This window comes from Elephas maximus, chromosome X (assembly GCF_024166365.1).
Source record: "Elephas maximus indicus isolate mEleMax1 chromosome X, mEleMax1 primary haplotype, whole genome shotgun sequence".
Classification (NCBI taxonomy): Eukaryota; Metazoa; Chordata; class Mammalia; order Proboscidea; family Elephantidae; genus Elephas; species Elephas maximus.
This window is the reverse complement of record NC_064846.1, coordinates 176,971,569-176,986,388: the sequence shown is the minus strand read 5'-3', so window position 1 is coordinate 176,986,388 and position 14,820 is coordinate 176,971,569. Positions and strand designations below refer to the sequence as shown.

The 14,820-nt window shown below is 41.4% G+C and overlaps 2 protein-coding genes across 10 annotated transcripts in view; both read right to left on the bottom strand.

Moving 5' to 3' along the window:
• Nucleotides 1-593: 593 nt before the first annotated feature.
• LOC126069370 (zinc finger protein 208-like) overlaps nt 594-14,820 on the bottom strand; it is a 464,532-nt gene continuing 450,305 nt past the window's right edge. For 5 of the 9 annotated variants that reach the window (XM_049872688.1, XM_049872693.1, XM_049872696.1 and 2 more), the window contains one exon: nt 1,512-2,424. In XM_049872688.1, coding sequence (XP_049728645.1) covers nt 1,825-2,424 — 600 coding nt within the window. In that variant the 3' untranslated portion in view covers nt 1,512-1,824. Of the gene's footprint in view, nt 1,175-1,511; nt 2,425-14,820 lie in introns of those variants that run through there. The other 4 variants (XM_049872690.1, XM_049872692.1, XM_049872691.1 and 1 more) reach the window with 2 other exon arrangements.
• On the bottom strand, nt 2,598-6,477 carry LOC126069374 (zinc finger protein OZF-like). The gene is made up of 3 exons (XM_049872704.1): nt 6,308-6,477; nt 5,314-5,464; nt 2,598-4,450 (listed from the first exon to the last, which is right to left on the bottom strand). Exons 1-3 carry the CDS (start codon nt 6,339-6,341, stop codon nt 3,064-3,066), a joined length of 1,572 nt encoding a protein of 523 aa, XP_049728661.1. The 5' UTR covers nt 6,342-6,477; the 3' UTR covers nt 2,598-3,063.

Sequence of the window (14,820 nt, the reverse complement as noted above, 5' to 3'; positions counted from 1 at the left end):
AGAAGCACATTCCTCATGCTTATTACTTCCGGTTTTACACTCCTGTCTAATCTTTGATGAGTGCGCTTGGAGAATGGTTTCAGTTAGCGGTTCGCAGTGTGTCTGGGGGCCAAGGTCTCGGGGGCTCCTCCAGTCTCTGTCAGACCATGAAATCTGCTCAAACATGAATTTGAGCTCTGTTCTACGTTTGTATCCTGTTTTGTCCGAGACTTTGTGTTGTGTTCCCTGGTAGGACAGTCATTGCTGGCAGCCAGGCACCATCTACTTGTTCTGGTCTCAGGCTGGTGGAGTCTCTGGTTCATGTACTCCTTTAGTACTTTGGGCTCATATTTTCTGTGTGTGTTTGGTTTTTTCTTCATTCTCCTTTGTTCCAAATGTGATGGTATGAAGAATTTTTTGAAATAGGGTTGATGGTTGCACAACATTGTGAATGTAACTAATGAATTTGTACACTTCAGATGGTTAAAATGGCAAAATTTATTTTTTACATGCATTTTACAATAGTTTTTAAATTCACTTATAAGAAACGAAAACGAATGATGTCTACTTAGTTCATACGAAAAAGATATAAGAAACTTCAATAGATTCTGCAGCCCCTGTTATAAAAACAAAACAAAAATGGGATGCCATATTTTGGATAGTTTTGAACTTGACTTTGTTTTTAGAGACATGAGGATTTACTGAAAAATTGTGTATCAAGTACAGACTCCCCATGCATCCCACCTACACCCAGTGTTTCTCCTATTGTTAACATCTTGCATTCCTGTGGTGTGGTATACGTTTGTAACAACGGGCACAGCAATAGTGAGACGTGGTTTTCAACTAAAATACATAGACTTCATCAGGGTTCACTCTTTGTGTTTATACTCCTATAGGTTTTGACAAATGCATAGTGTCATCAGTCCATCATTACATATCCTACAGAATAGTTACACAGTGGTAAAAATTCCCTGGGCTCCACCTATTCGTTCCTCCTCTCTCTTCCCAAACCCCTGGCAATCAATGATCTTTGTACTGCCTCTACACTTCATACTTTTCCAGAATGCCATAGGCTTGGGATCACACAGGATGTAGCTTTTCTAGACCAGCTTCTTTCACTTAGTGTGGATTTGAGATTCTTCCATAACTTTTCCTACCTTGATAGCTTAATTATTTTCATCACTGAATAATACACCTTTGTATGGATGTCTCACTATTTGTTTACCCATTTACCTATTCAATGACATTTTGGGTGCTTTCAATTATTATAATTATGTAGGAAGCTGCTGTAAACATTTGTGAGCAGGTTTTTATATGGATATATGTTTTTAACTCATGTGGGTAAATACCTAGGAGTGTTACTGCTAGATCAGAATGGGAGGACTGTGTTTAGATTTCGAAGGAACTGTCAGCTTGTATTCCAAAGTGGAATTTGCATGGAATACTATTTTTTTCAAAAAACACTCTTAAACCAAATACAAGAAGAGTGTATTTCATTGTATACAAAATAACATCAATAAAAATATTAACAAATATAAAACCACATTTGCTCCTGACTATTCCCTACAGGCTTATTTGTTATAGTCAAGGACTTTCCGAAAGGTAAAAATTTAGTTTGGACTGAGAAAGTAACAAACACTGATAAGGACGAACCCACAGTGAAAATGAAACTTTCATAGGCACAAAGGAATTCTAATGACCCCTTCTTGGAGGTAGTACTACTTTGTTACACACTGAGAAACGTTGTTCTTTTATCACTGACTTTCAGAAATTTGCTGTTTGAAATTATAGAATTAAGGATGAAACACCCCCCTTTTGACAGAGTAGTCTCTCCACAGTGAGATCTTATATGTGATGTGAGATGTGATGAACAAGGAAAGGCTTTCTCACGCACCTTAAATTCCTAAGTCCTCCACTATGAGTTTTTATATGTCTTCTGAGGGAAGAGCAAGCACGAAAGGCCTCCCCACATTCTTTAGATTCATATGGCCTCTCTCCAGTATGAATTCTTCTATGTGTCATGAGGCCTGAGGACTGCCTAAAGGCTTTCCCACATTGCTTACATTCATAAGGCTTCTCTCCACTGTGAGTTCTTATATGTGTAGTGAGGTTTGAGAGCTGACGATAGGCTTTCCCACATTCCTTACATTCATAAGGCCTCTGCCCATTGTGAGTTCTTATATGGTTAGTGAGGTTTCCTGAGTGACTAAAGGCTTTCCCACATTCCTTACATTCATATGGCCTCTCTCCAGTATGAATTCTTCTATGTGTCATGAGGCCTGAGGACTTGCTAAAGGCTTTTCCACATTGCTTACATTCATAAGGCTTCTCTCCACTGTGAATTGTTATATGTGTAGTGAGGGTAGAGAGCAGACTAAAGGCTTTCCCACATTCCTTACATTCATAAGGCCTCTGCCCAGTGTGAGTTCTTATATGCTTAGTGAGGTTTCCTGAGTGACTAAAGGCTTTCCCACATTCCTCACATTCATAAGACCTCTCTCCCCTGTGAGTTCGCATATGCGAGGTGAGGTGTGAGGGATCTCTAAAGGCTTTCCCACATTCCTTACAGTCATATGGCCTCTCTCCAGTATGAATTCTTCTATGTGTCATGAGGCCTGAGGACTGCCTAAAGGCTTTCCCACATTGCTTACATTCATAAGGCTTCTCTCCACTGTGAGTTCTTATATGTGAAGTGAAGTTAGAAGAATACCTAAATGTTTTCCCACATTCCTTACATTCGTAAGGCCTCTGTCCATTGTGAGTTCTGATATGTGTAGTAAGGGATGAAGCCTGACTATAGGCTGTCCCACATTCTGTACATTTATATGGCTTGTCTCCACTGTGAGTTTTTCTATGATCAGTGAGATGTGAGGAACACTTAAAGGCTTTTCCACATTCCTTACATTCATAAGGCCTTTCTGCACTGTGAATCCTTCTATGTACGATGAGGTTTGAGGATTGGCTAACGACTTTCCCACATTCCTTACATTCATAAGGGCTCTATCCACTGTGAGTTCTTATATGTGAAGTAAAGTTATAAGAATACCTAAACGTTTTCCCACATTCCTTACATTCCTAAGGGCTCTATCCACTGTGAGTTCTTATATGTGAAGTGAAGTTAGAAGAATACCTAAACGTTTTCCCACATTCCTTACATTCATAAGGCCTGACACCAGTATGAGCTCTCCTATGTGAAGCCATCGCTGAAGAATAACTAAAGGCTTTCCCACATTCCTTGCATTGATATGGCCTCTCTCCAGTATGAATTCTTCTATGTGTCATGAGGCCTGAGGACTGCCTAAAGGCTTTCCCACATTGCTTACATTCATAAGGCTTCTCTCCACTGTGAATTCTTATATGTGTAGTGAGGTTTGAGAGCTGACGAAAGGCTTTCCCACATTCCTTACATTCATATGGCCTCTCTCCAGTATGAATTCTTCTATGTGTCATGAGGGCTGAGGACTGCCTAAAGGCTTTCCCACATTGCTTACATTCATAAGGCTTCTCTCCACTGTGAGTTCTTATATGTGAAGTGAAGTTAGAAGAATACCTAAATGTTTTCCCACATTCCTTACATTCATAAGGCCTCTGTCCATTGTGAGTTCTTATATGTGCAGTAACGGATGAAGCCTGACTAAAGGCTTTCCCACATTCTGTACATTTATATGGCTTGTCTCCACTGTGAGTTTTTCTATGATTAGTGAGATGTGAGGAACACTTAAAGGCTTTTCCATATTCCTGACATTCATAAGGTCTTTCTCCACTTTGAATCCTTCTATGTACAATGAGGTTTGAGGATTGCCTAACGTCTTTCCCACATTCATTACATTCATAAGGCCTCTCTCCAGTGTGAGTTGTTATATGTGTAGTGAGGTATGAGGGCCAACCAAAGGCTTTCCCATGTTCCTTACATTCATAAGGCCTCTCTTCACTGTGAATTCCTAAATGTGCAGTGAGGGCTGAGGAAAAATTAAAGGCTTTTCTAAATTCCCTACATTCATAAGGCTTATCTCTGTTATATAAAAGGAGGGATAAAGGGTCAGTAGAAGAACTTTCTTTACATTCACCCTTATGACCTCTCACATGTGTCCAAAAGGACAAGAAACTACAGAAATCTTTCCCATACTCATCACATTTATACTGATTGTCACTAGTGAGTGTTGTCACAGGATTCTTAAGAGTTGAGATACAAATGAAATCCTTTCCACATACCTCACACTTATGGGGTTTCTTTCCACTAAGAGTTCTCATAGGAGTGGTACCACCACAGGCTTCTCTAGATGTAATAAACTGACAGGTATGGTCGTTATGTGATGAGGGATCCATGATGGCTTTTTCATAGTCAGAGCATTCAAAAGGATTTACTTCTGCAGGATTTCTTTTCTGCACGGTAAGATTTGGAATCCGGCTGAAGGTTTTCCCACACGGATTGCCTTCATTATTTTCACGGAGGTTTTCTACTGTATGAATTCTGTTAAAAACAAGCAACATGTTGTTGGAAATCAATTATTTCCACTTCACCTTTAGCTAACAAAGCGAACATGAACTTTTTCACTTGACTTCTCTCCTGTTTCATGCTTCAAATCATCTAGCAGAAATAGTACCATAATTGTCACTGTTTTTCTAAAATATGAGGCTTTCTGATCATTGTGTTTAAGTGAAATATGTTTCAAATACTCAATGTCTGACACACATTTATGAAAAAGTTGTGAAAATTCTCTGAAAACGTAAGTTTACAGCAAAGTTTATACATATACAATATACGTGCACATATATATATACTTATATATGTATAAGCACATATCAGGGCTTCAAACTGGTTTGTATTGCTTCAACAATTGCCAACATAAATAACGGCAGTGTTCACGTTGGATATGTGTTGCCCATCAGATTTCAACCTGTGCTGGAAACAAACCACAGAGCCCTGAACAAAGATGGCAGCCAATCTCACAGCTTTCAATGTGTGTCGCTCCCCACAGTACTGTCAATAATCCGATCTGCATGAATTCCGAAAAGTTTCAGGAACCTGCTGCAGAACACTCAAATAGCAGGACTGTGACGAGCAACACACATTCAAAGCAGTGTAGTGGGACATCGTCTTTGTGCAGGGCCCTGCCAACTGTTCTCTGCTCAGCTCAAAATCCAACAGGCAACAAGTTTGGTGGCTATGCAATGTGTACACCATCCTTCTTTATGTTTGCAATTACTGAACTGTTCTGAAACAGTTGGAAGCCTTGGTATATACACATCAACATATGAATGTGTATTTTAACGTCATCACAACTTAGGATTTTCTCCAGAAGCACCGTTTTCTCTTGTTTGAATGACACTCACCTCAAACGTCTCTCTTGGTTTTTATGATCATCTTTATTACTGTGTGATTCAGAGATTTCTCCTAACATGGAGGACCAGGTGTTATTTTTTATGTATCCCACCATTATATCTTTGCTGGGTAACTTTTCTCCATCCTTAAGGTTTCCAAAGTCTGACCCAATAATTCAAGTTGAGGTTCACAATATGAAACAAATGGAAAGAAATTATTAGGGGAAAAAAGACCACTGTTAATAAGGACGTGGCCACATTTCACTGTTTCACCATTTTAGCAATGGTTTAGAAGCAGTTTATTAGGACATACTTCTATGAACTTTGACAGTGACGGAGACATGAACAAGTGTAGTTAGAGCTAAGTAGAAATACACTGCACACGATATACATGTAACATTAAAAGAGGAAAAGGATCCGCATAACCGCAGCTGTGAAAGGATTGCTGAAGTCAGAAAAGGAAGCTCAGGTTTCTGTGAAGTTGTGTCTCTGGGAAAACAAATGTGTAGAGCTGACATGGTGCTCATGAAGAAACGCTTATCATGAGGGAAGACCGTGAAGAGTAATGAGGAGTTCCTTGACATTGAGCCAATACTTTGCTCTTCAGGGTCTCTGAAGATAGACAGGTGTGGGTTGATTTGCAGCAAAATAATCATGTGAAACTTGTAATGAACACACTAATAGTGTACGTGGTCCCCAAATACAATACTCTCAGTGCCCCAAAGTGACCCCTAAAGCCAGTGCTTACATTTACAACACTTAAAGTGCCTCAAGGCTTTATATCACAAGAGAAATGAAAGCTAAGTATAATACATACTGCTTTGTGTTCACGGAAAGCCAAGATACATGAGCTCTATGGGCCAAAAGACCATGCCTCCTTTATTTAATAATTTATTCTCATTCCTCAGCGCAAATTCTGCAGTAATCTTAATGAGTAAAATAGTTTTGTTCACTAAAGGAATAATAGAAAACAGAAAAAAAAAAAAAAAAGGGAATCTGGTCTTACCTACTGAGGCCAGGTTTCTGAAGGTTTCGATCATCACATCTCTGTAGAGTTTCCTCTGAGTAAGATCCAGCAAAGCCCACTCTTCCGGGGTAAAGACCACAGCCACATCCTCAACAACCACTGAGTCCTAAAACATTGACACATTCTGCATCAGCGAGGTACCATGGACTTCAGTGTGTACAAGAATGAAGGGTTAGGCTGACAGTCCTGGGGAACAGAGGATTCTTAGGGATTTGACACAAGGTTCTGTGTACTATCAAGGTCTATTCTAGAGTAAGGCCATCAGCCTCGTCCCTTCACTAACTACATTCACTTCCTCACTGATTGCTTTCTGTCTCACAGACTTCCAGCACTGAAATTATCTCTCTACAGCTCGACTGCGACCAATTGCAGTTGTATTCTCCTCTCTCTTTACAGTCTGGAATGGTTAGAAAACATAGCAGACATTAGAGAAATGCTCTCATTCAGATCTTCACTTCCTTGTGAACAGAGAATTACCACTCCTTCCGTAAGCCCTACCAGAACACACTCAACAAAACATAAAGCACAGGGTGAAGACAGAATGATGTATAGTAACTGGTAAACACTGCAGAAGGGCAGTTTTGCTTTTGTTTCTCACAACCATGGGAAGACCAGGGGCCAATTATCAACACACTGGCAACCCAAACACTGAGCTGGTCATATTTTCTTCAAATCTTGGAGAAAAGCATGTGGCTGATTCAGGTCAGGAGACTCTCATTCAACAGAGAGCACCAAGGCCCAAGGTGGGAATGTGACAGGTCCACAAACACAGTGTAATGTTAGAAGATGACAAGGAGGAAAACCTCTGCAGAAACAACAACACCACACCCTTGTGTTTGCTCAGTGAGAAAAGGTTACCATTTCCATCTGGAAACTCTGGTGGCATAGTGGTTAAGTGCTATGACTGCTAATCAAAGGCTCGGCAGTTGAAATCCGCCAGGCGCTCTTTGGAAAGTCTATGGGGCAGTTCTACTCTGTCCTATAGGGTCGCTGTGAGTCAGAATCAACTTGATGGCACTTGGTTTGGTTTTTGGTTGGGATGACTGTAAAACATGATGAACGTAATCAGTGTCACCAAACTATACCTGTAAACGCTGTTGAATTGACAAACATTTTGTTAGGTATAAATTCTACCACAAAAAAATTAATTTTATAAGTAAGCTGAAATGCAGATGGTTTACCGGTTAAATTGCCCGTGGAGCCTAGGAAATGGACTTACACACCAGCCCTCTAGGGGTTGTGCTTCAGAATTCTCTCACATTCGCAGTCCCTGGAAGGCACCTAACCATGACTACCTGAACCCTGACCACTGGAATCCCCTGGTCTGTAAGAGTGACCTTTCTGAAACAGCAGCAGTCCGTTGGGTTCCTCGTGTCAAGAGGAGAGAAAAGGCTGCTAAAAGACACCCTCAGTGCTAAAACAGAGAAATTTTAGAGAAAGAAGACTCCTCTTGTCAGGGAAATGGTGACGTGAGCACCCTATGACATCTCTAATCTGTCCTGGTATGATCGGATGACAGCAACTTTGAATCAGAGCCCAAAGCCAAAGGTCTCCTCCACTGCAGTGGGCGAGCTTATATATTTTAAACTCACCAAAAACCCTGATATTTATTGTAAAATAATGATGAAATGTCCCATGTACTGAGCAACTGTGATTTTTCTTTCATGACTCCTCTAAGCAAATATTATTTCAGACAGGTCATAGCTGAGTAAAGTTAGAGATGATCATTTAATCACATCCTCAGTGTTTCCCACATGGAACTCTGCTGAGCCAGGATCACAATGCAGGTCAATTTCTCTTTGAAGTCTAAATTCCTGACAACTCCATTTCTGTCCATATGCGTACAGTTTTGTTGTTATTTTTGCTGTTACCGTCCAATAACACCATAAAAAAAAAAACCCAAACCCAGTCGATGATCTAAAGTCCTGGTGGATAATAGGAAGAGGAGACAAAGGTAAACATTCTATTCAATTCACACAACCAGGACATACTTCTCCTGGCAAAGCCCTGTGTCTCAGACAAGACTTCTTCCCTCCAGACCCTTAACTGTGGCTACATTCATTCATTAAAATTGATTCAGGTCCTACTGACACAGAGGCTACTGCACATTGGCAAAGCACATACAGCAGTGAACAAAACGAACACCCCGATGAACATGGATAGTAAATTCTTTGAGAGGGGACAGTGAATTTAAATACATAAACATATATATATAACTATCATGTGGCAATGTGTTCTATAAAAGAATTCAGGTCTCTGAGAAGAAACTGTTCTAGAAGGAGCAAACAGCCAGAGCACAGGTCGGAAGGTGTGAAGGTGTCTTGGATGTCTTAGGAAGAGCCAAAGGCCCCGCGTGGCTGGAGCCGAATGCAATGCAGATGAAAAACCGTCTTAGGAATCTGGACGGGTGATTGGGGTCAGTGGGCTTATCATGTTCAGGGGAACTCGTTGGCAACTGAAAAGAATCTGGCTTTTAATCTTAGTGAAATGCTGAGTAATTTTACACTTTTGAGCAATGGAGGAAACTGGTATGATACCTCTCAATCCTTTTAAGACTCAAAGTGCTCCAGTGCCTAGGGGGACTCAAGACCACTGTTCAGAGACATGGGACAAGGATGGCTCTAGAGGGTCGGGGCTCAGCCTCCACAGCCAGAGCTCCTCTGTCTTCAGATTCAGGAAGAAGACTCTGTTATTCAACACAGAACACCAAGAACCGGGACGGGGGGAGGGGGGATATTAACACCGCGTGATGCTACCTCTGAGAGTCACATAAGGAAGGTGACACCAGGTATTCAAATCTTCAAATGCCATGTATGTAGGGATGAAGGGCCCAGAGACAGTGGAGCAAGGTATTAGGGTGCCTCCTAGGGCTCAGTTCCTCAGCCTCCTCTGTCACTGTTTTCTTCACTGAAACCACAGTCCCGCAGCACACGGCTGCTTCCCCAACAATTCAGATCCAGCCTCACCCACATAATGCTAAGGATAACCCAGTTCTGCGTGGAACTCACCATTTTCTTCTCCAGCTTCTGGGCGTCTATGGAATGACGTCTCTGACCCCAAGAAGCCACTTCCAGGAAGAGGGACAGAACTGGAAGCAGAGGCCTGGGCAGTCTGGAGGCAGATGAATAATGTTTGGTCCACACACCAGTGACAGCAATTGAAATCCTTCCCTGTGATTGATGGATGTGCCAGATGGTCGCCTGAGGTCCCCAGCTGCCTGGACTGGACTAGTTCTCCCTACACCACACCTGAGGCCTGAAATGGAAGAAGGATGGGGAAGAAACAGTGTGGAGGAAGCAGGGAGTGACAGGCCTTTGGCCTCCTCCCAGGCTCAGGGCAATGCTCCACCCTGAGGGCCTTTACACTAAAGGCAGAACAGGCTCCAGCCCCCACAGCACACACCTGCATTCTTCAGGAAGCTCCACAGGCCTCTCCTTTCTGCAACAAGATCACACATGGAGGAATTTACCTCTCCCACAGCATGAGAAGCAAGCAGGCCTGGCCAGCCTGCAAAACTTGAACCTGATTTCCTCCAGGGACTTAGGGATTCAATGTTCAAGTTGTGGGCTTACCTACGTACCTTTGTTCCTGGTGTCAGATGTCACTGTTATCTGACATTAACATGGATGAAATTTTAAGAACATACTTTTCATATATTGACAATGAACTCATCCTGGTTCATTTATTTTTAAGTTATGTGCTGTAAAAAACCTTCCACTGTGCTTTTCTAAAACTTTTTCATCTCATTTATGACACTGTAATATCTGATCAGCATTTTTTCTGTTCCTTTGGAAGTAACTAACATTTCTTTCTGCCCCTTGACTTTTATGGTATTTTTCCCCCCTTCATTTTCAAACCATGAGAACACCACTCACTAAGATTTTGAGAAATCTGGGGGGATTCCTGAACACTTTCTCTTTCTGATATTAACTAGATCAACAAATAAATCAGAAAACTTTTATGTTTTCACGAAGGACCCGTCTCCTACCTCACTTCCTATTTATTTTCACCCTGCTCCCTCTCCAGCTTGAGTCCTATTTCATTTCTTGGTCTCACTGTCAATGAATTCTCCGTTGCAAGATCTTTATACCAGTGTCTCCCCTCTACGCGTTTTCCTTCTTTTTTATTTTCTGTAATACAGCTCCCTAATTTTAATCCACATCATTATTTCTCGACTAGCATTTCCAGCATAAACCACGAGCTTGTTTAGTATGTGGAAAACTCAAGTCCCATCCCAGAATTTCTCAATCAAAATTTGCATTTCAACCAGATCCGGGGGTTATCCACATTGACATTCAACCGTGAGAAGCATTCAGTGATGTACAGGAATGAGCAGTCTATGAAGGGATGCCGTTTTATCCATCCACACCTCTATTGTATCACTGGCTATCTTCCTGATTCACAATCAATCTCCGCGTCTAGGCCTCCTCACAGTCTTCCCTAATTTGTTCATAACAAGCTCCGGCCTGACATCATTCAATCATCGTTGTCACTTCCAAATTCTATCTGTGGCATAGGAAATGCTCAGTGCCCATCAGTGGCTGTCCATGGGCCTTCCAAAAGCCCAGACTATTCAGCACGGTTCTAAATGATCTGTTCCAATCCAGCTCACACAAACCTCACCACTCACTTGTTGTTTTCTCTGCTTTAATCATCTCTGACTTCCATCAATGAATGGATAACACTGGGTTCTCTGCTGCCTCAGGGATTTACACATTTATTTTTCCCAACTGAAATACTCTTTCCACCCCCACCCATACAAAATGGTATCAGCTCTACACAACACTGCATGTAGCTAAAAAAAAAAGCCAATTTTCTGAATCTTCACTGAAATAATTTCCCTTTTCAAGCAGTTGCACCTCACTCTCGGGTTAGGTCTTTTTAATACAGATATCACATACCCTTAGTTTTTCATTCTTTCTTTAAAACTGTCTCCCAAGCTAGATGATAAATCTATGGGCAGACACTCTGTATTTTGTCTTCTTGTTCCTTCTGGCCTTTGACACTGATCATTGAGGACACACACAGATTATTACCTGTTATATATAGTCTTCAGCAGCACTATCCAAGAGTACTTTATGTGAAGATAGACATGTTCTGTTTCTGTACAGCCCAATATGGTAGCCACTAGCCCTATGTGCCTCTTCACCAGAGAACATATGACTAGTGCAATGAAGGAACTCTACTTTTAGTTTTAATTACTTTTAATTGAAATAGCAACACCCAGCTAATGGGCATCACAGCTCAAGTGAACTCCCCAGACCCTTAAGCAACCAACAGAGCAGAGAGGGCATGAAAGCTGCCAGCAGCACAATGCAGAGCTTCACAGTTTTGGGCTTGCTAAAAGTCTGTCACATAGGGAAATGGAACATTGCGCTCAGTTTGTTTTTACTTGCATGATGAAGGTTAATGTCAACCTCAATTGGATTTACCTCATTCTGAAAACCTCAATGACATTTAAACATAGAAATGAGTGGGAATAACTGAGGGGACAGGAGGGGCACTTTCTGCAGAGGTGACATTTGAAGTGAGACAAGAATTATAGGAATTATTGAGTTCCTAGAGTTTAAAAGTTTTCCTCTAATCAGCAGAAATACTTGGTGCGAAGGCCGAAAGGCAGGGAAAATGTTGACATGTCTGAAAAAGATTTTTCTAAAAAGATGTCAAGAGCCTATGAAATATGAGGGTGTTCTCAATTTAAGTCAGATGTGGAGGGTCTTGCCAGAGAGGGTAAAATATGTGGATTTTTTCTGGATGTGATTGAGAGTTGGCTTGGTTTACATTGTTGATATCCGCCTCTTGCTGCTGGGTGGAGACTGTACCTTCCTCTGAAAACAGAAATAGGAGAAGAAAGTTCAGAGCTGCCTTCCTAAGGGAGCTCCTCTCTCACGGTAGCTTGGACTGTTTCCCTGAATGCAGTGAATGAATGAAGGCTGGTGCAGCTTACCGGCTGGGAAAGCCAGGTGAGAAGTAGATTTGTTCAGGTGAGATTTTAAAAGCTCTGTCTTGGACATGTTAGGTTTCAGAGCATTACAGTCCTTAGTGTTCCAGGTGGGCTATGGGAAGGACTTGGTGTCTGAGTCCATTGGTACCCAGGAGCCTGAATCTCATCCTGTGGGCCGTCTTCTGTTGGCCACGAACAATCACACTGTGTCCTCTGAAACAGGCTGCATTCCCACTTCTGAAGCTGCAAGCTAAAGGAGAGGAAGAGCAGAGTGTTGGCACGGATGGGGCCTTTAGCAAATAATTAATGGTTCCTGGCACAGATTCTAACGTCTGACAGCAGGCATTTGGTTGCTGTACTAAGGGACTGGACGAGCTCGATGCAGACCAGGGGCTGGTAATTACACTCAACTTCTGGATGAAAAGCTTCTTTTTTTCTGCTTGACTTTCAAGGCTCTGTGAGGACTTCTCCTGAGTGAAGACATCCCTTATTTTAACTGAACCACTGCTTACACTTGTACACGTTACAGTGAATTCTTTAGATCTTTGTAAACACCCAGGCGTATTTGGAGGAAGCATGTGAAACTGCCTTTGTGGTAACTCAGAAAAAGGCCAACATGGAATTTCATGTGGTTTAACCTGTTTCGTTGAATAAGAAATTAAATGACTACCGTGTGTGTGTTAGAGAGAGAGAGAAAAGAAAATAATAAAATGAAGAAAGCTTTCTTCGCTGGAAAAAAAAAAAAAAAAAAGCTGATATTGTCATGGTATCTGAGGAGCATTTCTTAGATTCTCACCGAGGAAAACTCAGTAGTTTTGAATGAAGGCTTGAATTTGACATGAAGTAACATGACAACAGTCATGTATCCAAAGGAAAGTCCCATCCAGAATGGGAGTACTCCTAGAATATCTATCTCTAGAGAAGGAAAATAGGAGGCACCACATTATTCAACACCATGTTGAGATTAAAAGTGCTGTTTAATGATTCGTTTTACTGTACGCAGTTTTAAAGTTTTTGACTCATACACTATTTTTACAATTTAAAAAAAGAAGCACGTTTCTTTTCTCCACACACTAGCTTTCAACAATGGATTCTGAGCTACAATAGCAAAAATCTCAAGGAATAAAAGACAAAACAGATCAATTAAGACTCTCAACAAAGGGAAGAGACAATCTACAGAATGGGAGAAAATACACTGAAACCTGTGAGAGCTGGAATTTGACAGGATTGCATTCTTTTTCTGGGTCTTGCAATTTTTCCACCTTTTACACAGCGCAGCCTTGCCACTTTTTGGTCACTTCTTTAATGGAAAATATTTGAGTTTTCCTACTCTGACAGTTTTCCACCTTAGAGGTTCCAGCTTTCGCAGGTTTCACTGCATTTGGGAATCATACATGCCATAAGGGTTTAGTATCCAGGACAGAGAAAGACCTCCTAAGTGTCAGCAACAATTGTAAAATTGGGCAAAAAACTGAAGGAGACATTTCACCAAAGATGATAAGCAAATGGTCAATAAACACATGAAAAGATGTTGAATGCCCTTGTCATTAGGGAAATGCAAACCCAAACCACAAGACACACCACCTCATCCCTAGGAGGATGGCTAGTATCAGAAACAATAAGAGTTGGGGAGAATATGAAGAAATTGCCGGTGGGTTGTAAAATGGTTCAGCCTCTGTGGAAAAGTGTGCCTGTTTTTCAAAATGTTAAACATACAAATAGCCTATGACCCAGAAATTTCCATTTATAGGAGCGCAGATGGTGCAAATGTTAAGTACCTGCTTGCTTACCAAAAGACTGACGGTATGAATAACAACAAAAAGAGCAGATGTTGAGGCTGCTGATGAACACCAACATACCTCATGGGACATGGTTCCTTGGATTAGACGTTTAGGGTTACACTTTCCTGGGACATCCAAGTTAACTTGCTTAATAATATGTTTAGTGATTTAACCTCCTAGTTCACTGTGTGGTGCCTGGGGTCTTACAAGCTGCCATCCAAGGCACAAAAGTTGGTCTGTATTCACCTGGAACAACCGAGGAAAAAGTTGAGTCAGGAAAAGGAGGAGGATAAGGAATGTGTGGTAACTGCCTCCATGAACAGCTGCCTCATTGGCCATGAGAGTAGAAGAACAGGAGAGTGCCTGGCTGCCATTACGGAATATCTTCATCGAAAATTCTATAGCAGAATCCTGATCTAAAGAGGGAAAATGCACAACAGAATTTCAAATTCTTATGCACTCCAGGCTTCCTGGAGCCATGAAGGTTGGATGAACCCCTGAAGCTATTGCCCTGAGATCATCTTTAAACCTTAAACCAAAAATATCAGTTAGAGTCTTCTTAAAATCGAACAATAGTTTAGCTTAACTAGTAGACAATGAGCCTTGAGCATTATGCTCTTTAGAAAACTGTCTATCAGGGATCAAACTGACAACAGCAACTCAAAAGAGCTGACAGGAACCGTAGGGAGCACTGAGTTTATGTTAAGGGCAGAACAACTCAGAGAAGTTCAGTGAGAATGGTTGTGTGACTGGAAGAACGTAATCAA